General features: G+C 39.8%; 1 protein-coding gene across 1 annotated transcript in view; it reads right to left on the reverse strand.

Annotated features, from left to right (window-relative positions):
* Positions 1-26,647, reverse strand: part of LOC108314400 (RING1 and YY1 binding protein) — a 77,894-nt gene extending 51,247 nt beyond the window's left edge. Inside the window, exons 1-2 of the mRNA XM_017543308.1 lie at positions 26,402-26,647; positions 25,536-25,661 (exon numbers count right to left, since the gene is read on the reverse strand). Coding sequence (XP_017398797.1) covers positions 25,536-25,661; positions 26,402-26,433 — 158 coding nt within the window. The 5' untranslated portion in view covers positions 26,434-26,647. The remainder of the gene's footprint in view (positions 1-25,535; positions 25,662-26,401) is intronic.
* Positions 26,648-27,517: the final 870 nt, after the last annotated feature.

Raw genomic sequence — 27,517 nt, forward strand, 5'->3', positions numbered from 1 at the left:
TTAGTAGAGACGGGGTTTCACCGTGTTGACCAGGATGGTCTCAATCTTTTGACCTCATGATCCACCCGCCTCGGCCTCCCAAAGTGCTGGGATTACAGGCTTGAGCCACCGCGCCTGGCCAATTATATTTTTAAAAACAACTAAAGCCAAAAACAAAACAAAAATAATAACTAAAGCCAAAAGTAAAGTGGAAACAAAGAATGGGTGGGAAAACTGAAAATGTGCAAGATGGCGGATTTAAAACTGATCATGTCGATAATCACATTAAATATAAATGGTCTACTAATCACAATTAAAAGGCAGAGATTCTGATATCTGATTAGAAAAACAAAACCCAACTACATACTGCCTGTAAGGAACTCATTTCAAATACAGAGACACAAATATAGTAAAAGGATGCCATGCTAACATAGTCAAAACAAAGCTGGAGTAGTTATATCAATAATGGGCAAATCCATTTCAGAACCAATACTATTATCAAGGACAAAGTGGGTTTATTTCATAATGAAAGAGGGGTCAATTCAAAACAAAATTTTAAATGTTTATGCACCAAAGTAACAAAGCTGAACATCACTTAATTAGAAAGCAAAAACAAAAGGATATTTGGAAAATCCTCACAGATCTAGTAACTGACAGTTCTAAGTAACTCGTGAAATAAAAAAAAATTAAAAGAAAAATTAAAGAGCATCTGAAACTGAACGCAAATGAAAATACAAAGATATCAGAATTTGTGGGTTACAACTAAAGTAGAACTTGACCGAAAATTTTAGCGCCAAACATCCATTGTTGAAAAAACGAGAAGTTTCAAATCAAGAAGTGTACACCTTAAGAAATTACAAACAGAACAGCAAATGAAACTCAACATAAACAAAAGAAAGAAAATAATAAAGATCAGATGAGAAATCAATGAAATACAAAACAAAAACAAAAAGAAAGGCAGTGAAATCACAGCTTGTTGAGATCAATAAAATCTTGATAACTCAGACTTATCAAAAAACAAATTACCAATGAAAACTGAGAAGTGGCATCTCTACAGATTCTATGATAAGGAAATCTCAGGAACATTACTTCAATAAAACGAATAAATTCCTAAGTTCCTTGGAAGGTACAAACTACCAAAGGTCACTCAACAATAAATAATCTCAACACTCTTATGTATTTTAAATAAATTGAATCTGTCGTAAAACCTCCCCGGAAAGAAAATCCAAGCTCAGATGGCTTCACCGGTAAATTCTACCAAGCATTTAGGAAAAAAGTAATTTCAATTCTACACACTTTTCCAAAAAAGTAAAGAGGGCAGAACATTTTCCAACTCATTCTATGAGAACCACATTAGTGGGAATCCAAAACTAGACAAATATCCTAGAAGGCAAAAATAAGTACAGACCAATGTCCTTAATGACCACAGATGCAAATTCTCTTAATAAAATAATCCAACATGGATTACTCATCATGAGAATACATCATGACAAAGAGATTTAATCCAGGAATGCCAAATTGCTCTAGTATTGCAAATGAGACTGAAAACTACAAAACACTGCTGAGGGAAGACCTAAATAAATGCAGAGATACTTAAGTTTATGGACTGGAATACTGAGTCCAACGTTTTGGATTGGTAATTTTTCCCAAATATATCTATATATGCAACGCATCCTAATAAAAATTCCAGGATCCCTTTTATGTCAAAATTGACAAGTTGATTCTAACATTTCAAAGGAGATGCAAATGATGTAGAAGATCCAAAAGAACTCTAAAAAGAACTGAAGGTCTTATGCTCCCTAATTTTCAAGACTTATAAAGCTACATTATATTTAACTAAAAGTATTGGTGTAAAGAAAGATCAATAAACAAAATGAAGAGACACACGCCTCTACAGTCCATTGATTTTCAAAGATACCAAGGCAATTAAATAAGAAAAGGAAAATCTTTTCAATAAATAGTGTCAGGACAATTAGTCATTTAAAAAAAAAAAAAATGAACTGGCCTCATTGTTACAAATATATATTCAAATATCACCTCAAAATGGATCCAACTACTTAATATTAGAGTTTAACATTATAAACCTTCCAAAGGCAAAGCTATGAGAAAATCTTAGTGTTCTTGGGTTTGGTAATGACTATGACACAAAAAACAAAACTTAAGTCTGCTCTTCAAAAGACACCCTTAAAATACATACACGAATCTAGGATAAAGGACAACTCAGTAATGTCAAACAACCAAATGAAAAAATGAGTCAACAATATGAAGACATTTAAAAGATATACAGGAAGTGTCAGGCACAGTGGCTCACACCTGCAATCCCAGCACTTTGGGAAGCCAAGGCAGATGGATCACTTGAGGCCAGGAGTTCAAGACCAGCCTGGCCGACATGGTGAAACCCCATCTCTACTAAAAACACAAAAATTAGCCAGGCATGGTGGCACATGCCTGTAGTCCCAGCTACTCAGGAGGTTGACGTGGTAAAATAGCTTAAACCCAGGAGGCAAGGGTTGCAGTGAGCCAAGTCTAGGCCACAGAGCTCCAGTCTGGGCAACAGAGCAAGACTTCATTTCAAAATAAGTAAGTATATAAATATAAAAATACAGGTGGCAAATAAGCACATGAGAATAGGCTCAACATCATTAGTTATTAGGGAAACAGGAGTTGAGACCACAGTGAGCTATCTTACCGCTAAACACCTGCCACCAGCCTAAAATTAAACAGACTGACGATATCAAGGCTGGCAAGGATATGAAGAAACTGGAGTTCATACAGTGCTGGTGGGATTTCAAGTGATACACACTTTGAGAATCCGCTTGTTAGTTTCTTAAAAAGTTGAAAATATCCAGTAATTCCATTGCTAGGTATTTATTCAAGAGAAGTGAAAGCGCTATCTACACAAAGACTTGTTCAGGGATGTACACAACATCTTTATCTGTAAGAGCTAGAAACTGCAAACAACTCAAATGTCCCTCAAACAGGTGAAGGGACAAATTGCAGACTGTTCACCCAATGGAATACTATTCAGCAATAACAAAGTAAACATGGACTAATCTCAAATAATCACGACTGAAAGTAGCCAAACCAAAAAAAAAAAAATTTTAAACGCATATTTTTACATTTATATAAAATTCATGAAAATGCAAACTAATCTATAGTGACAGAAAGCACATTAGTGGCTGCCTGTGACAAAGGAGCAGGAAGGAGGAATTGAATTACCAACAGGCAGGAGAAATCTTTTAGGGGTGACAGATGTGATCATTATCTTCAAGGTGGTGGTTTCCCAGATATTTTAAAAGTGAAGTTTCTTACGTGTCAATTATACTTTAGTAAAGCTGAAAATTTTTAAATGAGGATGGCAAACGCTGTTTTTATACTGGTTGCAGTATAATACTTGTTGGATTTTCTTAAATACAGAGACTAAATAATTCAAAAATTGCACATTGGTCTATAGCATTTACTTCAGACAAGTTTTATCAGGAGACAAAATCTAATTATTTCATATTGTTTGATGATGTGCTATTAGAAATGCAACAAATAATTTCTATTTTTGTGCAGCAAAGTATTTTCCCACTAACTTGTATTTTCAAAATGCTATATATCTTCATTCCTGGGTAATTTTAACTGGCAATAGATTATAACATTTTAGCAGTAAATTTAGTATGAATACCATCATTACCATTACACACACACACACACACACACACACACACACACACACACAGCACACCCCATAAATTATAACATGCATCTCTTCAGAAACAACCCACGTTGTCAGTTTCACCAAGGCATAAAGTGGTTTTCATGATGACTGGAAAAGATCATCAACCTAGCCTATTTACAGTGGAATACAGCTTCATATATTTTGAATATATTTCCCATATTCCCAACAATAATCCTACTCTTACCTTCATACCAGTATCTAGTCCAATGTTATTCTTATCTACCACAAGCTGGGAAAGAAACAAAGCCTGAGTTTACTCAAAAGTCAACTATCTAGTTAGTTCTTTCTTGCTTCATGTCATCTGAAAGTTTTTGTGGGCAGGATACAGGGAAAAGTGTGACTTGTTTCACTACTTTTCAGTCTCTGAATCTTGAAAGGCCAGAGGTAAGGAAAGAAAAGTAAATCAACTTTACTTGCCAGAAGCCCTTTTTTGGTTTAATTATAGGGCTTGGGCGGGGTTTTTTTTGGTTTTATTTGTTTGTTTGTTTTTTTTATAGGGATGGTGCATGTCTTTGAGGGAGAAAATAAGGCAAAGGTTAATGATTAAAATAAATTATTGTGCTTAAATGAGGAACTTTCCAATGATATAGGACAACTAAAAACTGGCTGCTACACTAACTGCTCTGCATTCATCACTCACATTGCTTTCACAATAAAGCAGCAGAGACCCAACAAGCCTTCCTTCCTCTGATTCCAAAACGCCTGTGACAAGAATAAAAAATGTGTTCATTCATATACAACAAAGTAGTATTGTACAACTTAATGCAAATAGTCGCTAACCTGAAGGTCAAATTATGTCCTCCATCACAGAACTAGAGAAGAATTCTGGTTTATTTATTTACACACTAAAGATATTCTGACTCTAAAGAGCAAGCCGTCAGTCAAAAAGCCTACTTTCTTAAAGGAACAAATATATAAACACAAGAACACTACAAATATCACTCTCTTAAAAACGAAATCTACAGACGGGCACAGTGGCTCACGCCTGCAATCCCAGCACTTTGGGAGGCTGAAGCAGGCAGATCACTTAAGGTCAGGAGTTTGAGACCAGCCTGACCAACACGGAGAAACCCTGTCTCTATCAGACATACCAAATTAGCCAGGCATGGTGGAACATGCCTGTAATCCCAGCTATTTGGAGGCTGAGGCAGGAGAATCGCTTGAACCATGGAGGAGGAAGTTGCGTTGAGCCAAGATTGTGCCACTGCACTCTAGCCTGAGCAACAAGAGTAAAATTCTGTCTCAAAAAACAAGGAAAAAAAAATGAAATCTACAATCCAGACAGATTTACTGAGTTATATGGAGGAAGTCAGAAGGTCAGCTCTTACCTCTTTCCTCTAAAGTCTGATTCATCAGCAGATTACAAAAGTTAAAACGGCAAGAGAACTACACAAAAAAATCCAGGGTGTATTTGTCATTTTGTTAGTCTGCAGGGTTTTTCCAACTCACCACACTGCCTACTAGCTGAGAAGTTAGAGAATAAAAACTACTTTAAGTATGAATTTTGCTTTATAGACAAGATAGCTGAACAGAAATTACAAATAAATCTCTCAATTCTAAAGCACTATTTAATATAAAACTCTAGGCCAGGTGCAGTGGTTCACACCTGTAATCCCAGCACTTTGGGAGGCCGAGGTGGGAAGATCACAAGGTCAAGAGATCGAGACCATCCTGACCAACATTGTGAAACCCCATCTCTACCAAAAATACAAAAATTAGCTGGGTGTGATGGCACGCACCAGTAGTCCCAGCTACTTGGGAGGCTGAGGCAGAATCGCTTGAACCCAGGAGACGGAGGTTGCAGTGAGCTGAGATTGCGCTACTGCACTCCAGCCTGGCAACAGAGAGAGACTGTCTCCAAAAAAAAAAGAAAAAGAAAGAAAGAAAACCTCTACTGCCTGGATAAGTGATAGGTGAATAGGAATAGATAATTAGGTGGTACTTACTTCACAAGATCATTACACTGAGAACAAAAACTTCCAGGGACACCTAAACTAAAACGTACCTTTAAAAGATTATATTGGCCACCAAGAAAAACAAAACATTATCTTTACACCAATGTTCTCTGAGCGTGTTATAGGGTAATAAAGTTAATTCTGAAAATACATCTTTCAAAACCACAAAAGGATCAAATTTATTGATGGCACTACCATCAGTTGATTTAACTATTAGGATTAAATTTAATACTACATTAGCAAAAATCCCCCCAATCTAGGGATCAATCTGGTCACTCTGTACTTAATTTATTCACTTCTGTATAGACCATTTTCTAACTCTAATTTTTTTTTAAACTAGGTACTGAGATTACAGAAGCTTCTATGTAATATCTATTAAGAAACCAACTTTGTAGTTCAGCATTAGTCGCCACACTTACTGTGCCCCAAAAATTAAGTGCTTACAAATGTCTAATAAATTAGCTTAAAACATAAAAAATCATTTTAATCAAAACACTCCATCAGGAAAAATGTCTTCTCTCATAAAACGTATTAGATCAAAGAGTTCTGAAAATACTAATGAACAATTCAGAGGCTTCATTTATAAAACAGCACTAGCTGAAGAGGAAGATTATCTAGGAGGTGGCTCCTGAAAAAGAAGAGAGAAAATTCTGGTATGTGAATTATTTATCAGTTCAAAAAATTCTCTGGCCCAAGAGAACTATAACTATTCTGAGTCCCATTCAGCTGCAAAATCTCTTGAAGAATACAGACTTCACGATTTTCTCAATTTTTAACCTCTTTCCTTTCTTACACTGTATTCTGAATCTAGACCACTATAGTCACTCGGTTTATAAAACTTTCAGCCAGTGAGCACAGAGCAGAAGAGAACTTCAGAAGGCATTCTATGGGAGCCCTCCTAAGAGGGATCACCGTTTTAAAACAGACACTGCTTCAGAAGAATCCTATTTAGCAATCAACTGTTTTATCAGCTATGAGCAGAAAAGCAGGCATGAACTTGAAAGAGAGACAGATAATCAAGGGAATCATCTTAAGAGCAACAAGAGATGATGCAAAGAGTAAAACTAGAAACTGAAATGAAAAAAGAAAGTAGTGTAGCAGTATTTCCAAGGCATTTCCCAAAGGTTTTAAGTGAATGAACCCATTTGCAGAGGGGGTTAACCAATATACCACACAATTATTTTAAAAAGAAAACATTTTAAATAAGGGCAGAAGAACAGACTGAACTCTAAATACATTTGAAGTAAGCAAAAGACCTTGCCTCTGAAGATTCAACAACAGGTTAGTCTCTACCCCTGAGGGCCTCACACAGGCAGATACGGGGCAGCAAATATAAACAAGAAATTCCAGTTCAAAATGATTGTGTGGTATATACATAGCACAAAGTGCTTCACTGATCACAAAAGACAAAAATCAAGGCCCAGCAATGGCTCATGCCTGTAATCGCAGCACTTTGGGAGGTCAAGGTGGGAGAATCATTTGAGCATAGGAGTTCAAGACCAACCTGGACAACATGGGGAGATCCCATCTCTCAAGAAGAGAAAAAATTAGCTGGGTATGATGCCACATGCCTGTAGTCCCAGCTAATTGGGAGGCTGAGGTGGGAGGACTGCCTAAGCCCAGGAGTTCTGAGGCTGCAGTGGGCTTTGACCATGCCACTGCACTCCAGGCTGGGCAAAGGAACAAGACCCTGCCACAAAAACAAAAGAATCAAGGGCAGTTTCTCCCAACAGTTAACATGAGCTGGGTCTCGAAGCAGAAGCTGGCATTTACCAGGTAGTAAAGAGGTAAGTCTTCAAGAGGGCAGGACAGTGGCATAAAAGAACATGTTCAGGGAACACTGAACAGTTTGACAAGAAAGGGCATGCTAAGAAGGGCAAGACCTAAAAAACAAAACAAAACAAAACAAACAAACAACAACAACAAAAAAAAACCTACGTAAGAGCTATACCTCTTTGAACAATGAGGCAGTACCCAAGGCTTTTAAGCACTCTACATGATCTATGTGCTTTCTAGAGAGATTTCTAGAAAGCACAAAAGACTAGACTTGACAGAACAGTTTCAAGGCTACTGCAATGGTACAGGTCTGAGCAATACAGGCTTGTAATTAAGAATTGAAATAAATGAAACATAAGAACCTCAATTAAGGTAGTAGCAGCAGGGATACTGGACAAATAAAGTCAGCAGAATTTGGTATCAGACTGAATGCTAGGGATGGGTCTCAATAAACGTTAAGCAAGAAAAACACCCAATGTACACCTGTTCTATTAGAACCAAGCTTTGCCTTGGGGCTTGATTTAGTATTCACTATTTCAGTAATAAAAACACTTCTCAAGAAAAAGATGTATCAGTGTCATTCTTTAATTAATACAACCAAGGTCTAAGTAAGAACAGCCCTAGGCTGCAGTACACCTGTTTATACTTAAAAACACTAGCCTTCCACACCAGGTGTTCTGTCCTGAATCTGGTCTTTGGTCAGTGTGCATTGAGTTTCTTAGAATGCAGCAAGGATTTGTTAAGCCCTACATGAAGATTTCAAAATTAAAACATTAATTATAACTTAAGAAAATGGTTCAGCTACACATAAATAACACTACCAAAAAACTTTTAAGATAACACTTTCCTCTTCAGAAGTCACAAAATGCACCCAGGCATGGTGGCTCATGCCTATAATCCCAGCACTTTGGGAAGTTGAGGCAGCTGGATTACCTGAGGTCAGGAATTTGAGACCAGCCTGGCGAACATGGCGAAACCCCCTCTCTATGAAAACTACAAAAATTAGCCAGGTGTGGTGGCAGGCACCTGTAGTCCCAGCTACTCTGGAGGCTGAGGCAGGAGAATGGCTTAAACTTGGGAGGTGGAGGTTGCAATGAGCCAAGATTGCACCACTGCACTCCAGCTTGGGCAACAAAGCAAGACTCTGTCCAAAAAAAAAAAAAAAAAAAAAAAAAAAAANCGGTAGTCCAGCAGCTCTGTCTTGTTTTCTCTAGGGTAGTAAGCGGGAATAACTATAAATGTACATTATTTGTTTTCCAACTCTCAAGGATCATTGTTTTATATACTTTGTCCTTTTTTATTTTTTAGGAAGTTGGGTAAATATATTCCTTATTACCTTAGAAACTCCAATTTTACTTGAAAGAAAAACTGAAGGCCAATCTATGGTTCTTCTGGATTAGGTGTTTGTTTGGCAGACATTTTCTCTAAAATCAATGAAGTGAGCCTCTCACTTCAAGAAAAGCAACTGGAAGTCTTTGTTGTCAATGATATGGTTTAAGCTTTCAAGTGAAATTCAGAATTTTAGAAAACGTCTATGTACCACCATTAATTTGGCAGTTGTCCAATATATAAATACCTGATGAAATCAGTGCTGATCTTATTGCATATGATTTTTGAATAGTGTCAACATGGGAAGGGAAGGTCTGTATTACTTACTGCATCACTATTTTTTAAATGACCAAAGCATGACGTGACAAAATCCATTGTATGTACAAGATAAAACAGTGGATTTTATTGTAACATCATTGATATCCTTTCAGATCTCACCAAAATTAAGTTTTAAAGAACTAGCACTTCATGAGTTTTGACGTAGCATCAAAGATGGGAACACATAGCTATTTGAAATAGCCATTATAATATTCTTCTCTTTTCCAAATACAGATATATGTGTAGCCAGATTTTCTTTATATTCTTTGATGAAAACAATATGCTGCAACAGACTAAATTTAGAAACTGATATGAGAATCTAAGTATATTTGATTAAGCTAGACATTAAATAGAATTGTAAAACATAAATCAGTATCAGTCCTTTTGTTAAATATTTTTGGGTTTAGAAAGCATAGTATTAGTTGGTCACAGTGGCTCACACCTATAATCTCAGCACTTTGGGAAGCCAAGGCAGGAGGATCACAAGGTCAGGAGTTCAAAACCAGCCTGACCAATACAGTGAAACCCTGCTTCTACTAAAAATACAAAAAAATTAGCTAGGCATAGTCGTACATGCCTGTAGTCCCCACTGCTTGGAAGGCTGAGGCATGAGAATTGCTTGAACCCAGAAGGCAGAGGTTGCCATGAGCCAAGATTGCAACACTGCACTCTAGCCTAGGCAACAGTGTGAGACTCCATCTTAAAAAAAAAAAAAAAAAGGCAAAGGAGTTGAATAGACATTTTGCCAAAAAAAAAAAGTCACAAAATGCATGAATATTTATACAACACATTGGGGAAGAGTACATGACAAATTATTTTCTCTATATATTTTTAGACAAGTAATTTGGAATTGTAAAATTTAAGACTCCTCTTACTGTATTATAAATTGCCCAAACTGACATAGCATAGTATTTTAGAACTGGAAAAGATACAAACATAATCTAATTCTGGCCAGGGCTCGTGGCTCATTCCTGTAACCTCAACACTTTTGGAGACCAAGACAGAAGGATCTCTTGCTGCTAGGAGTTCAAGACCAGGCTGTGCAACATAGCAAGACTTCATGTTTACAAAAAAAAAATTTTTTTTAACTAACCAAACTAAATTATGCTTGGTGGCACAAGCCTGTAGTCCTAGCTATTTGGGATGCTGAGGTGGAAAAATTAATTAAGCCCAGAAATTCAAGGCTGTCATGGCCTATAAGCATGCCCCTGCACTCCAGCCTGGGCAACAGAGCAAGACCCTGTCTTTAAAAAACATAAAGAAGGAAAGAAAAGACATCGTCCAGTTCCATGAATTTCATGGAATCTTTCATTTTTAATTGCAACCCACAGTTTTAAATCTCAACCTAGCAAATATATCTTTACATATATAAAGTTCTATCTTATAATTAAAGCATTCATTCATAACGTAATTGCAGAAGCAGAAACTGTGTACAGTGAAATTTTTCAGAAATCCTAGGCACTGAGATCCCTCTTCCAAAATAGAAACCTTTGAAACTATCATCACTCCCATCCTGAGCACCAAAATATAATTCCCTTCTTACAAATGCGCTTCAGTGGTTCACACCAAAATTATTTGCCAAGATGAACTGATAGTTCACTGTCACAGATTTTGTCCCATAGTACCTAAAAACAAACTGGATATCCTGTGACTTCCTCCATATTTTAACTGGAGAAGAAACTGGAAATAAAGTCAGCAATGCATACTGTGAAAACAAAATCTACATATTACAACACAGAGCATGACCGCCTAATGAAATATGCTCCTAACTCTGCCCAGGTAACACAGGCCTTCCACTGCACCACTGCCTTGGGAAAGTCAATTATTCACAAACTCTGCCTTCCACTAGTGACTTTAATGGTAGCACACTGTTCCTTAAAAGAATTGTAGAATTTTCTGAATAAGCAACAAACTACACTTTAAACAATCCGATTTTAAGGCAGTCAGCCACGGAATGCATATTCGTGGCCCATTATTATAGGTATATTTATCCAAAAGACAGGATGAAGAATACTCAACTTTATAAAGAGAAACACTGCAACAAGCAAAATAAATCATGTAATCTATACAGGCTTATGCTAACTTTTTACATTACAGGTGATCTGAATACGCTAATAATCTCAGGATAATTGTGAGCAAAGCCTCCTCAAGTGACATCATATTGTCCTCCTCTAATTTAAATGATCCTGGACAAGATGGCAAAGGTGGAAGGGAAAGAAACAAAGGAGTGTGGCTGAAACACTTTAGTTATCATACTAAATTGTCCATTTAATTAAGTCACCTGTCTTCTAACTGGGTATGACATCAAATAAGTTATTTTTCCAAAACTCAACTTCTTCAATTGTGAAAGTTGGAATAACAACTATCTCTCAGGATTGCTTTGAGTATTACATTAAAAAAAAAAAAAAAAAAGACACAAAAGTGGCATGCAGCCAAATGTAAAATACTATATAAATATACAATATTTGAGGATATCATCTTAAGACCTATCTTCTAAATGTTCAAGTGCCTGGTGCAATATTTTGCACATGAATGGTCAAATATTTGTCTATTCAATCAGTCATAACTTAAATGTACCCAAAACTTTAATTGTAAAAAGTAAAAATTATTTCATGTACTGCTTTTATATTTACTCACTACTATTATTAAGAAATCAGTCACACTTTTAGAATGATTAGTCATTCAATTCAGTAAACAATATATTGGAATAAAAAATTACCACTGTATAACATACACTATTTATAGTACGTATTCCATGCCCAGTCCTGTGCCAAGCATACTACCTACAATGTCTCATTTAATCCTTACAATACCACTGTGGAGAAGTTATTATCGTATCTTATAAACGGAAAACTAATGCACAGGTTCATGTAACATACCCAAGGTCACAAAAGGTTAGCAAATGGCCAAGCTGCTGTTACTCAAACTTCGGCCTGACATCAAAGGCCTCACTCCCAACTATTCCTCCTCTTGTTCAAGATGGTACCCACTAGCCACAGGTGGCTACTGGGCACTTGAAACGTGGCTAGTCCGAACTAAACTTTTCTGTAAGCCTAAAACGTATACCAGATTTTAAAGACTTCGCTTGAAAAAAAGAATGTAAAATATCTCACTGTAATTTTACGCTGGTTATATGTTAAAATGATAATATTCTGGATATAATCAGTTAGAAAAAAACATTCTTAAAATTACTTTTACCTGCTTAATTTATTTTCTTCCTGTGACTACAAGAAAGTTTAAAATTACATGTGCCTTATGATATATTTCTTTTGGACAGCACTGATTAAAACATCACACAAAATATTTTATAATACATAAGAAGAGCACAAAATAATTTTAAATTTACAAATACAGTATCTTTTAAAGAATACATTCACTTTCCAATCTTAATGCATGCTAAGTTAGTGTTTTAATACATACTTAGTGTGTATTAAAAATTTAATGAAAATTTTAATCCCTTAGTGTAAAAACCTAGTGTCACTTAAATTTTTCATATTCCAAACCAGATTACTTCTAAAAATTTCCTATTAGGAAAATTGGTTTTTTCCAACCATAAAAGTGATACGGACTCAACCACACATACACTACAGAAATACAAAAAAAAAAATTCATCATCTCAGGTTTAAAGTTTTAATTAGTACTTCCTTCCAGGTATATGTACTAGGTTGAATGGTATGAAATATTAAAGTAGTTTCATACATTTTTTTCATTTTCTAACTTGCTTTTCTGATTATGAACCTTTTCCTTTATCATCACATAGTCTCAACATTTTTAAAGTATTTTGAATTATACATTGACAGGAAGTTGCAAAAATAGTAGAGGTTGAATGTGATCTCCACCCAGTTTCCCAACATGGGCACCTTTCTTGATTACAGCAATGTCAAAACCAGGAAACTGACACCGTTATGTATTAATATAGTTCTATGCCATTTTGTCACACATTTAGATTCATGTAGCTACCACCACAATCAAGATACAGACCTACTTCATCACCACAAAGATCTTCCTCTTGCTACCCCTTTACAGTCTACCCATCTCCCTCTCTCCCTCCCTCTACCAGTCCTAACTCCTGGCAACTACTAATATGTTCTCTTATCTCTGTAATTTTGTCATCTCAAGAATGTTAACAGAATCCTACAGTAGATCTTTTAAGATTGGCTTTTTTCACTCAGCATAAAGTCCCAGGAGTCCACTCGAGTTATTGTTATGTATCCATAGTTTGTTCCTTTTTATGGCCGAAAAGTATTCCACGGTATGAATGTACCATTCATCTGCTCATGAACGGGTGGAGTTTTTTTTTTAGTTTTGAACTATTAGAAACAAAGCTGTGGGGCAGCTTTGAACATACATTTTCATTTCTCTGGGATAAATGCCCAGGAGGCAACTGTTAGGTCATATGGTAACTATATGTTTCATTTTGTAAGAAACTGCCAAACTATTTTCCATAGTGGAATGTACCATTTTATATTCTCACCAGCAACGTGTGGCAGATTTGCAAACTTTTTTTTTAATGACAGGCATGAAAACCTACAACATTTTTAATAGCTGCAAAATATTCCATCATGGCTGTTCTATAATTTTGGCAATTCCCTAATGATTCCTATTTAGGTCATTTTCCATTTTGTTGTAAAAATGATGTAATTCGTAACAGAAATTTTTATGTTCTCACCTTGTTGTCCAGGCTGGTCTCAAACTCCTGAACATGAGCAAGCCTCCTGCCTTACGTTTCCAAAGTGCTGGGATAATAGGCATGAGCCACCACACCTCAACCAGAAATGGGATTTTCACATATATATACACACACACACATGTGAAATCCAATCCTAAGTATTTTGTTTTTTGGTTTTTTTTGAGAGGGAGTCTCGCTCTGTCGCCAGGCTGGAGTGCAGTGGTGCGATCTCAGCTTACTGCAACCTCCGCCTCTCAGGTTCAAGTGATTCTCCTGCCTCAGCCTCCCAAGTAGCTGGGATTACAGGCATGCACCGTCACGCTGAGCTAATTTTTGTATTTTTAGTAGAGTTTCACCATGTTGGCCATGGTCTCAATCTCTTGACCTTGTGATCCGCCCACCTCAACTTCCCAAAGTGCTGGGATTACAGGCGTGAGCTACCACATCCAGATTTTTACTTGTTTTGAGACGGAGTCTCGCTTCACTGCCCAGGCTGGAGTACAATAGCGTGATCTTGGCTCACTGCAACCTCCACCTCTCAGGTTCAAGCGATTCTCCTGCCTCGGCCTCCCGAGTAGCTGGGATTACATGCACACACCACCATACCCAGCTGATTTTAGTATTCTTAGTAGAGACAGGGTTTCAACATGTTGGCCAGGCTGGTCTCAACTCCTGACCTCAAGTGATCCACCTGCCTTGGCCTCCCGAAGTGCTGGGATTACAGGTGTGAGCCACCATGCCTGGCCAATCCTAAGTATTAATAATGCAATATAGATAATTTTAGAATGCAAAAAGGTATGAGTTTAGCATAAACTCTCCTATGCTTTGCACAATGTTTTCTTCAATTAAGGAATCACCTCAAATGCCAAAAACATGGTTCCTGTAAATGTTGACTGCTTACTTAATAAGTTCACTTTGAAAATGCCAACATCTGATTTTTTGAACCTCTGGGAATGGGACCCAGCAATGTGTTTAAGAAGTCTTCCAGGTGATTCTGATAACATGCTAAAGTTTGAGAACCAGTACTCTAAACAAATTTAGAACAAAAACACTAAATCTTGGTTCCCTTGTATACTTAATTATTCTTTAATGGAAGACTTGAACAAAGTTAATTATGCTACAGATATTAAGAATCCAGCATTTTGGTTCTTCCCAAAATGAAAATAATCCTGAAAGAAATCTGGATTTTATCTTTATTTTCTACAAACAGAACTCTAAAACCATTAAGTGTTCATCAAACGTCTCCCTAAGAAGAAACCAAAATGAACTGTATCAAACAGGAGGCCAGAATACATGCCTTTAAAATCAAACTCAATTTGTTTCATATAACACACAGCATAACTCTCCCATTCCACAGGGAACTACCACCATTTTGAAAATTCAATGAAATATCATTCTTAAAGCACCTGGAAAACTGTATTTACTCAAATATATGAGGTCCAATGAACAAACTGCTTGATAAATAATTCTGAATGGCAGGACGATGGGTGATCTTTTTCTGTTTTGATCTAGGGACTAGTCAAGTGACAGGAGTCCTGATTCTTCCTGTTCTTCCCGTTTCTACAAGTTCAAAAGGTATCCTTCTCTCATTGGCTACATGGGCCAGTAATTTTTTTTTTTTTAAAGGTAGTTTGAGCTGGGTTCCTAATTATTCCAATCTAGACTATGTTTGTAGCACTTATGATATTAAACATGCTTAGTTTTGTAAAAGGACAAGAACAGTTAAACCACATAAGCTACATAAGAAATCTGATTTGTTCTTAGAAAGCAGTCACCAGGTTTGTTTTCTCCCTATAACTATTATTCATTTTATGTATTATAAGACCCAATACACCGATGATACTGGCATCATATATCACCCTTAATTTCATTTCTTGTCCCTCTCAAAGGCTATTAAAGTTTCATCCTAAATGGTATCTCCTAATGCTCTTACATTGCAGAGAACAACATTTTGAATACATTTTAAGAAAGATGCTTTTTTAATGTATTTCTTCCACTAGTTTCTTTTCCCAACCACGGGATAATTTAAGCAGATTTTCTAAAGTGACGGAGGGGAAAAAGTCATATCTAATCCTATTTAAAAACAAAATCTTTACCATTTACCTTGTGATTTCAACTACTCATGATTTCTGAGTAACAGTAGTACTGATTTCAGCTATTCATAATTTCTGAGTAACAGTAGTTTACGTGCATTGCCCTTACTGAGAATTCCTTTTTGGCAACATAGTCTGTCACTCACTGCATGCAACTGAAAATACACCTAAATAAATGAGTGAAGTGAATGAGTCAAGACTTCAATCTAACCAAAGTAATTAATCCAAATTACTCAATAGAATAGTGGTACACACAACGTATAAAGTATGTAAGACTATCAAGGATACAAGATACAACTATCAACTTACAGGTATATTAACATGGCAGAACAACAGACAGCATAATGTTTCCAACAATGCTTAAAACGGTTTTGCCACCATTTTTAAACTACCATAGATGCCAGTTTACAAACAGGAATATAGTTGCTTATCACATCTTATTTTTCACTCCCCACAACTGGTTTGGTACCACATGACTGATTCACTGCTTTATTATCAGACTTTCCAATATGCCTACTGGCCACTGAAATCACCAATGGGCAACAGCAAATACAAAGAACTGTCACAACTAGTTATTCGGGCAAGTGTGTCAATGCTCTGAAGCTCAAAACCACTCCAGAAGTACTTTAAATGCACTGCCTACAGCCTCCAAGGCTATAGTTCTGTGTTTAACTTCTAGTACTTGTTTACAGGAGGGGGAAAAAAAACAAAACAAAACAGAAAAACATAAATACTAGTTTTAAGGGCACACTTCATAAACAACTTAACCCTAATCTAGTAACATTCAACACACAAGATGAAAGCCCCAATATTTTGAAAGAACAGTTATTTATTACAACTCCTTTTTTTTTTTTTTTTTTTTTTTTTTAACACGGAGTCTCACTCTGTCCCCCAGGCTGGAGTGCAGTGGCGTCATCTCGGCTCACTGCAACCTCCGCATCCCTGGGTTCAAGCAATTCTCCTGCCTCAGCCTCCCGAGCAGTTGGGACTACAGGAGTGTGCCACCACACTTGGATAATTTTTTGTATTTTTAGTAGAGATGGAGTTTCACTGTGTTAGCCAGGATGGGCTCAATCTCCTGACCTCGTGATCTGCCCGCCTTGGCCTCCCAAAGTGCTGGGATTACAAGCGTGAGCCGCTGCACCTGGCCATGTATTACAACTCTTAACTGGAACTCTTTCTCCCAGACTTCACTTATTCTGTATACATTTACTCAACCCCTACCAAATGCCAGGCACTGTAATAGACACAGGAAAATAAATCTATGAAACAAAAGGTCTTACCCTCAAAAAAGGTGACAGCCTAACAGAGGCAGATTGGAAAATACAGTCTACGTGTTATGACAGGTATGAACGACTGGAGGGGAACAGAAAGGCTTCCTGAGACACGTGGAAGGGCAAACAGGAGTCAGCCTGGACACAAAAGGAAGGAGAAACATTTCAGAAGAAAACACAGAAGAAAAGCATGTGAAGGTAAAGTAAGACATCACGGTCCATAGTTGGAAAACACCAAGCAGTTTGGCATAACACACACAAACACTGTGTATGGAGGGCAGATGGAGCGATGGCAGGCTGCTTCCAGAAATTCTACCGAAAGACACAGAAAAGGACCAAATCACAAGCCCCTTATGATACTACTCAGGATTGGATTTTATCCGAAGGGCAATGAGAATCAGGAGATCATTTTAAGCAGGAATGGGACACAATCTACTTGTGATTTTAGAAAACACTCTGATAGATGAATTCAGTTTTTCCACCTGTGAGATATGAATTCCCTTTAAGTTGTTCAAGTAGAGATGCCAGGAAGCAGCTGGGTTTGTCTGTCCTGTGTTCACATGCATGGGAGTGGTGATGCTAGTTAACAAATACTATCTGGGAATCACCAGCTCCTGGGGAGACGTAGAAAGGTGTGGACATCATCACCTGAAAATAGTGAATAGAAAAGGGGGCAAACAACTATTAATAAATAACTTGTATCAACCTATACAACAAACCCTACATCCAAGAATCATAGGGCCCAGTTTAGATCTCAGATTCACTGAGGATTTTCCTGATGAAGCCCCAGAGAATGACTCTCTTTAACTTCCAAAAAGCACTTAACGGTCTCTATTACCCACTCGCTCATTCTGTGCCTACTACGGCATTCACATTACTGGGTGCTTCACTGGCTTTCTTATGCTCTTATCTGTCAACAAATCTGCTAAGTTCCTTGAAAGCAACAATTTTCCCATTTAATCAACCAATGCCTAGAAAGAGAAATGACCGATAAACAATATAATTGATGAGAGGCAAAAGCTGACTCCTTTTATGTCCTCTAGAAAGTTTCACACCCAGGTTTCATTCCTTTTGCCTAACGATGCCTGGAAGAGACAGCTGTTCAAGTATGTGGGTAATAAACACAGGGTGAAGACAGGTCCTCTCTCTAGAATGTGTAAGGAAGGGTCTGCATGCAGAGTTGAATGCCTAAATATTCTTAGGATAAAACAGCCTGGTAAAATAAGCAAGAACTGCAAACAACAACATGGATGAATCCTGAAAACCTAACCATGAGTGAAACAAGCCAGGTTCAGAAGTGCACATACCGTATGTACCACAGTTATACACTGTGGCTACTGAGCAAAGTGGTACATACGGTATGTACACTTTTGAGTCTGGCTTGTTTCACTCACTGTGGAGTACGCTGTATATACACAGTGGTACATACAGTATGCACTGTGTACTGTATACATAGTATACTCCACCCACATAAAGTTCAAAAACAAGCACAACTAATATCTAGTATTAGAAGACAGGATGGGGGTCGGGGAGGTGGCCCACAGGGGACAGTGTACAAGGGGTTTCCAGTAATGTTCTCTTTAAGAATCTGATTAAGAATCTGGCTGTATATACACAGTGGTACATACAGTATGCACTGTGTACTGTATACATAGTATACTCCACCCACATAAAGTTCAAAAACAAGCACAACTAATATCTAGTATTAGAAGACAAGATGGGGGTCGGGGAGGTGGCCCACAGGGGACAGTGTACAAGGGGTTTCCAGTAATGTTCTCTTTAAGAATCTGATTAAGAATCTAGGTGCACGACCGGGCGCGGTGGCTCAAGCCTGTAATCCCAGCACTTTGGGAGGCCGAGGCGGGTGGATCACGAGGTCAAGAGATCGAGACCATCCTGGTCAACATGGTGAAACCCCGTCTCTATTAAAAATACAAAAAATTAGCTGGGCATGGTGGTGCCTGCCTGTAATCCCAGCTACTCAGGAGGCTGAGGTAGGAGAATTGCCTGAACCCAGGAGGCGGAGGTTGCAGTGAGCCGAGATCGCGCCACTGCACTCCAGCCTGGGTAACATGAGTGAAACTCCGTCTCAAAAAAAATAAAAGAATCTAGGTGCAAGCCAACACAGTGGCTCATGCCTCTAATACCAGCACTTAGGGAGGCTGGGGCAGGAGGATCACTTGAGCCCAGAAGTTCAAGACTAGCCTAGGAAACATAGGCAGACCCTATCTCACACACACACAAAAAGGTTCTTAAAAATGTGCCAGGCATGGTGGCACATGTCTATGGTCCCAACTACTCAGGAGGCTGAGGTGAGAGGATCACTTGGGCCCTAAAGTAGGGGATACAGTGAGCTGTGATCACACCACCGCACTCTAGCCTGGGTCAAAAAAAAAAAAAAACAAAAAACCAATCTGGGTACTAGTTGCAAAGGTGTCCTCATTTTGCAAATGTTTACCAAATCTTTACACTTATGATTTGTGCACTTCTATGTATGCTACAGTTCAAAAAGCTTACATCTATAGGTAAAAAGGGGAATGGGAGTACTAGTTATGAAAAATGACACGGAAGATGCCACAAACAGAAAAAGCATGGGTGATGAGGCAAAAGAGAAAACAAGAGCTAGAAAGACTGTAGAATGTATTAGTTCAAGTCATTTATGACATAGGAGAGACCTACTATTCCTGAACTACTAATGAACTGAATTAGTTCTGATAACTATTTTGGTAAACTACAACTACTTGAGAAAGTTTTTCCTAATCGTGGAATTTTCTTCAGCACCAAATTAAATACACAACAAATATATGTCACATGAATAAATAATATGTAAGTGAATCTACTCATAATCTACCATTCTAACGATTAACAGAAATACTAGTAAATTAGCTGGCCTGGGTTTAAGTCTACAACATGCAACTGTTTGGTAACCTGTGCACAAAGGCTCCAAATTTAAAAGCTGTCCGTCTGTCCCCAAACCAACTGAGCTAAATGGCACAGGTAAACCTACAAAAGAATTATCCCTGGTTCCAAAAGAAAGTAGCATTACTTTTTCCTAAAAAGTATAAATGCATTAATCTCAACATTGTCTATAAAGCAGTCACTCCGCCCAGTTCTCATCACTCTGTAGTTCCTTGTCTGGCTCTTATTTCTTCATAGCACTTGTCGCTAGCTGAAATTTTTATTTTTCTGTTCACTTGTTTATTTTCTCTCCCTGGCCATAGTATTTTAAGCTCCATAAGAACAGGGACCTGGTCTGTCTTTATACCACTGTACACCCAGAGTGCAAATGGCTGCATGCTCAATAAAAACTTGTCAAACGACCACAACTACCCAGGTAATTTACTTTAAGGTCACCAAGTACACATAAGATCAAGTCACTACCAATAAATCAGTAAGTCCAATGCAACAGCAAACACAAAATAATTACTCTGTTCCTGGGTAAGAATGATCTTGAAATTGTACCAGCTTTCAGGTTGAAAGGTTTGATAAAGTTTGATTTGGAAGACAGGTAATTTTTATGGAGAATTTTTATGAAAGACAAACACTACAACAAAACCAGTGTGACCAAAGGAGCAAAACCACTGCTGTGGATTAATAGAAAACATGGGTAAGAGGTGTGGCTCTGCCCAGTGTAGGTACCGTATCTTATTTCTGGGAGTTTTTCTACTTAAAAAGCATCACAGGATGATACCTTTATGAAGCTTCCAGCAAAGACCATAACAACATAAAATTCTTCATGACTACTCAAGAAATTTTGGGTTGTTAGGGTATCTAAATTTAAGAGGGGGATAGTCCAAAGTTACAACTGCAAAAAATTGGTCAGTTCTCAAACAAGGGAAACACATTACACACAAAATAGCTGCTTCTGCAACACTTCCGACATCCTCAATTCCAACTGTTTTCAAAAATAATTATTTCTCCACAATTTTATTCTACATCTAAAGTAACTTCGTCACTCATACCTGTCTATAAAAGCTCTAAAAAAGGTCAACTTTTCAGAGGGGCAGTGCTCAAACAAGGATAAAATAAAACATGATCTCAACTCAACCCAGTGATCAATTTCTGGAGTTGAGGACTAGAAAGTTCTAAACATATGGTAATTAGCCAAAGTAAAAATTTTCCAATTTTGCAGGTAAGTGTGATTAAGGAGTAGCTGAAGGTAAAAATGCAGGACTGCTATCCAGGGAACACTAATCAACAACAATGTTCAGCAACATCTTGGTCATTTTTATTTTTCAATTAAGGTAACAAACACTGAATGCAGAGAAATAACAAGACCACAAAAGTAAAATTACATCACCAAGTGTGGGAAGTTACTCTGCCCAATCCTGAGAAATGCAACGTAACAAAACAACAGTTAGAAGCTGGGCAAATTCCAGTACTTTGGGAGGCCAAGGCAGGAGGATCACTTGAGACCAGGAATTCAAGACCAACCTGAGCAACATAGCAAGACCCCGTCTCTACAAAAAGAGTAAAAAACATCAACTGGGGCTGGGCACGGTGGCTCACGCCTGTAATCCTAGTACTTTGGGAGGCCGAGGTGGGTGGATCACCTGAGGTCAGGAGTTCAAGATCAGCCTGGCCATCATGGTGAAACCCCATCTTAAAAAAAACAAAAAACAAAACAAAACCACATCAGCTTGAAGTGTAGGAAGGTGGAAAATGGAAAAGCACAAAACAAAAACATAGTTGGGTACATTTATGCATTTGCAGTTTCTTTCTTCTACTTTTAAAAGCTGGTATCCTCTTTCTTGAGACTGACACAGCAGAATAGGAAATACTACTTTAGCTACCACTTAGGGATAATAGTGTTTCTCCCCCAGCCACCTGCCACCTTACACACACATTCTACCATACACTCTTTTATTTTCTACCCTGAAAGGTTCAGAGTACAACAGTATGGTAGGGAAGCAACACCTGTTGCCCATGACGTCTCCATTCTGTTGTGTTGAAGGACTTACAGAATGATATGAGGAAACCATTTGACACGATGGAAATGTTTTAAAACTGGGTTGTGGTGATGGCTGTACGAATCTTTAAAATGACTAGAAATCATTGATTTGCACACTTACAATGGGTGTTTATGTATATTATCGCTCACACCTGCAAGGCAGGATGATGACTTGAGCCCAGGAGTTCAAGACCCCGCCTGAGCAATAGGGTGAAACTCTGTCTCTACAAGAAATACAAAACTTTGCCAGATGTGGTGGTGCACACCTGTAGACCCAGCTACTCAGCGGCTGAAGCAGAAGAACTGCTTGAGCCAGGGAGGTTGAGACTGTAGTGAGCCAGGATCATGCCACTGCACTCTAGCTTGGGTGACAGTGAGACCCTGTCTCCAAAAAAATACATACATATAACCAGAAAGGCATAAAGAAGTAGACAGTCTAGTTAGAAAAACAAGTGTATCAAAGAACCAGAGAGACACGACACATATTGATAATACATCTAAAATATAGATCTTTCCTGCTGCCCCCGCCTAGGCCACCTTATTCCTTTAACAGATTCCTTAAGACCATCTTATCCTTCATTCTGCTCTATTGCTGCTCCAAAAAGGAAAAAAGACCTCATTCCCAATCACCTTCACAATTCCACCTGCAGAATTAAAAATATCTGAAGCATATGGTAATAGTTAAAAGATGACAGGTGATTTTGTAAAAATTAATTCTCCTTGTCCAAAAGAAATGAGGAAGAAGGAATCCTTCTAAAGGATTCCCTAAGCCAGACAGCTCTGACTTCCTACAGTACTTTACACCTTCCATAGCGCCTATGGTCATTCCCATACATGGCTTATCAACCTTTTAACACTCCCCTCTCCTCTCTTCCGCAGCATCTTTCACATCCAGCGAATTTACTAAGTGTTCTTTGGATGAATGGCAGTATTTTCCCAATCAAATCAGATACATATTTGATTTGATTGGGAATACATATTCTACCCTCCAAGGGCAAATATAGTTCTCTATCACACTAGCCTACCACTAAGTCATAGGTGGTTTCTATGGTTGACTGGTAGATGATGATGACCGCGACAAGAATGATCAAAAACTGCAAAATAACCACCAGCTAGCCAATTAGCTAGAATTGTTAAAATACGTGACACCAGCTCATAGCAATGAAACACAATTTCTGGGCCAGGAAACAAACTATTCTAAAAATCACGAATTTGCCTATTACCCAGCATCCAAAACCCAAGTTTTCTACTGCCATCAACACCAAGTCTGATTAAAACTACGCAAGGCAGAAAATGTCAAGTTCATATCAAACCTTAAAGGTACCAAAAATATATATCTACAAGAGGCCCAAGAAGAAAACATGGCACTAACCAGTATCACAAAGAGATTAACCAACAGTTTTAACACACAAGATAGGACAGGATGAAAACCTGTCACACTCCTTTCTCCACATAAAATCTGTTCATAATGTAGGAAAACCAAAATGTCACTTACATTCCAACCAATGATGACTTCTGAACACCAAAATAATGACAATAACCAAAATGAAACAAACTGTGGCCTAGCTAAGACGGTCATGAATGGACACAGTTTTCAGTCCTCAGACCTGTTAAATCTGTATTCAACTCCTATTCAATGACATCAGAAAATTACTCAAACACCCTTAAAGTAGATGCATTTCTGTGTTCCTGAATAGACTCTAAAATATTTTCATTGTTAAGAATTCAATATTTTAAAACTAAGTTGTAACTGTCATCTGCGGCTGTCAAAAAACTTTTAACATATATATTGTCTTTAAAAGTCAAAACCTTCCATGTGCTTCCAAAAAACTGAAATGCATTTCATTATGAGATAATGATTCCCAGCAATAAATCAGACATAAACTTTTGAATTTGGTTTATGTTTCTCTTCACCAGTAAGATTCTCAAGTTCTTAGGAGTTTCCTAGTCATTTACTTGAACACCATCTACGGTAACACTCAAAGCAAAACCACAATAAAGAGGTTTGGCCTCTGAGGGATTCTACATGTAAAAAAACATTACTCATAAATAAAATAATATACAATCACTATTGCTTTAAATAACAAATACATTTCTGAAAACTTTCATGCCATTTGATGGAATTCCCTATTTTAGACAGCAAAACAGAATCTATGAAACTACTGACGAGTGTTTTTTACTTTAAATACATTCCACAATAATACACAAAAATGTTCTTAAAACAACCTATGGGGTAATATTTTTAGTTCTTGAGTATTTTCATTCAAAGGTCTCTATTCAAACACTTAGTGGAATTTACAGAACCAGTAAGTAGGCCAATTAATCCCAAAGTTGCTCTTTTAGGCTGTCCAATAATCCTATTTAATCCCAGGTATAAATAAACCAATGAAACCTTAACATGACACGTTCATCTAATCAAAGAACAATATTCAGTTGGAACTGTGAAGTACTACTACACAGTCATACTGGAACGTCACCAATTCAAAAACAAGCACCTGATGAAAACAGACTTTTGGCAATCAACCGTAATGTTCTAAAGGATCCACCGAAAGCTCAAACACACCCCCAATGTCTGTTCATTAAAAGACACCAAGAACAGTTTAACTTCAAACTCTAACACCACTGAAACAAATTCCAGACACAAGTTAAAAGATGACCGGAACACTACAAAATCAGTCTTGACATTTTATCCAAGTATATATGAATGTTAAATCTAAAGTAGTTCAACTTGTTTTAGTATCACATGCAGTTTACTACCTTCGTGAAAATGAAAAGGAATTCTTCCAACATTTTTTTCAACATAATAAAGCTTTTAAACACAAACTTCCATATAGTTACTGCTCATTTCACCCTTTTACAAAATCGTCCCCCATCATCACCCTACATAAACTAGTCAAAGAAAAAAAACTGACAGCTCAGCCTCCCACAAAATGCACTTAATCAAATACCGACATTTATTTTCAAGTGCAAGAAAATAACAGATATTTGCAGCTCAAGACAGGAAAAGCACAGCCAGTCTTACCTACTAACCCCCCCAACCAAATTTCTCAAAGAAGAGAAAAATAACTCGGGACAGGCAAATTAAAACCATTCTGCACATGGCAAAAATAAAAAGGTTTATGTCCTACAATACATAGCGATAGTACTGCTTCCTCTCTTCCTGAGCCAATGCCAATAAGCCAATAGACACAAGTGTCAAATAAATCCAGTGTCTGTTTGAAATAAGATGAAAACCTGGAAAAATTCCCTCCTATAAATCATGTAGGGAACACAAGTCTTTTCACCCAACACTTAATACACTCAACTTAAAAACACACACAACCCACCCCCAAACGCAAAAAACAAAAGCAAAAAAAAAAGCCGTAATCAACAAGTTGGAAAGAGGGCAGAAAGTAAGGCTCACTACCCTCTCCCTCACTTAAAAAAAAAAAGTCCTTTAACAAAAGGTAACACAGATCTTCAAGTACCTGGTGGAGGTGCCTTTCCTCACATCGCAGATGCTGCATTTAAAGGCTTCGGCACTGTTTCTGAAGGTGCAGACGCTACAATCCCAAAAGCCTTCGTCTGCAGCAGGTTTCGCTTGTCTTTTTGGCCTTCGGAGGAGTGGGGAGTGGGGGAAAGGGGAGGAAAGAGGCAGGGAGCAGGAAAACGGGGAAAAGACAGGAAAACACAGGCGCGGGTGAGCCGTCGTAATTTCGCAGGAATCCAGCGCTGGAAACTTCGCTCGGGCGACCACCCACCCATCCTTTCCGGCGACTGGATGAAGGAGCGAGGAAGGGAACGGGGCGCCCCCACCGGCACCCTGCAAGCCCCGGGCCCGGGCCGGATAGCCTTGCACACCAGACGGTGGCGGCGGCGCCCCGGGAAGGGCCGCGGCGGGCGCAGGAAGCGGGCGGACTTGTGGACTTGAGCGTGGGGCTGGGGGGGCCGGGAGGGGAGCCGCGGGCCGGATCTGGAGGGGGCGCGCAGGGGCAGCCCGAGGCCGGCGGCGGGGAGTGGGCCGGCTCCTTCCCTATCCCCTCCCAAGCTCGCGCCCTCCCTCCCTCCCCACCTGGTTAAATCTCCCTTTGTCTGGGAGGAGTGGCGGCGGCGGCGGCGGAGGGCGGCTGAGGAGGAGCCGCCATGGCTGCGGCGCGCACGGCCGCCGGCCCCGAGCGGGAGCGACACCGCCTCCCGCCGCCGCCGCCACCGCCCGCCGCCTCCCCCCGCCCCCGGATCTCCATCTTAGCAGCGCCTCCCCCCGCCCCGGGTGGCTCCGAGGCCTAGTCGTCGCCGGCCCCCGCCCGCCCCCAGCCCTCCCTCCCCTTCCGCCCCCTCCGCTCGGAGCAGGTACCTGGTCGGGCTCTTCTTGTCGCCCATGGTCATGGATGGGCTGTACCCCCGCCCCCCCCAAGCCGAAACCGGCGCCGCTCGGAGGAAAAACGCCGTCCGGGGAGTCGTCGCGGACCGGCCCCCCTCCCTCCCCCGCGCCCGCCCGCCCGCCCTCAGCCGCTGGGGCTCGAGCTCCGGCCGCCGCCGCCGCCGCCGCTGCCAGTCTCCGGACGAGACTAGTCCCCGCCAGCGCCGCCTCCGCCGAGTGACTGACGAGGGGCGGGGCCGGGCGCCGCGCGTCACGCGCCGTGTGGCCAATGGGAGGGCGGCAGCGGGCGCCGAGAGGGCGGAGGCGGGGCGCGGGGGAAGGCGGGGCGTGGTGGACGTGGGCCGGGCCGTCGGTGTGCGTGCCCGGGAGTGTGTGCGCGCTGGGGGCGCGCGTGCCTGCCAGTGGCCCCGCGGCCCGGCGCGGCGGAGCGTGCAAGCCCGGCGGGGCGCACGTGGCCGCGCCCGGGAGCTGGCAACTGGCTCCGGGCTCCGCACGGCCACCCCGTAGGGCTATTCCCCGAACCCCGGCCCCGAAGCCGCCCCGGGGAAGTAGTTCCACGTAGTTTGCGCGCGCCGCGGGAGCTTGCAACAGCCTCGCTGCTCGCAGTGCCTCGAGGCTTGCAGTGCCCTGGGGGCCGACAAGGGCCTCCTTTGGACCGCGTTTACTCACGCCGTTCTGTTCCTCTGCCACGCGGAGCTTTGTATCTGTCTCTTCTGAAGTCCCTGCCTTCAGCCGAGACGCTGGCCCGAAGCCCCCTCCCTGTCAGGCCCCTGACGCGGGAGAGAACTGTGCAGAAAGGGTGTGGCATAACTAAATGCCCCAGGCCAGACTCTGAGCTTCTGCTGGCGGACTTCTCTTGGGATCCTCCTCGTCCCCAGAGTCTACATAGGGGGATTCCTTAGGGAAGTTGCTATTCAAATTCTGGCGATCACTTGCCCGCATTAAAACCTCGTGCCTCAGTTCCTTCATCTCCAAAATGGGGCTAATCCGCCTCCCGGGGTTGTTTTGAAAATTTAGAGAAATCATGCATGGAAAGCTCGCTGATGGATGCCTGGCATTTACAAAGGAGCAAGACAAGATATTGGGTAT

This window comes from Cebus imitator, unplaced genomic scaffold, assembly GCF_001604975.1.
Source record: "Cebus imitator isolate Cc_AM_T3 unplaced genomic scaffold, Cebus_imitator-1.0 Scaffold152, whole genome shotgun sequence".
Classification (NCBI taxonomy): Eukaryota; Metazoa; Chordata; class Mammalia; order Primates; family Cebidae; genus Cebus; species Cebus imitator.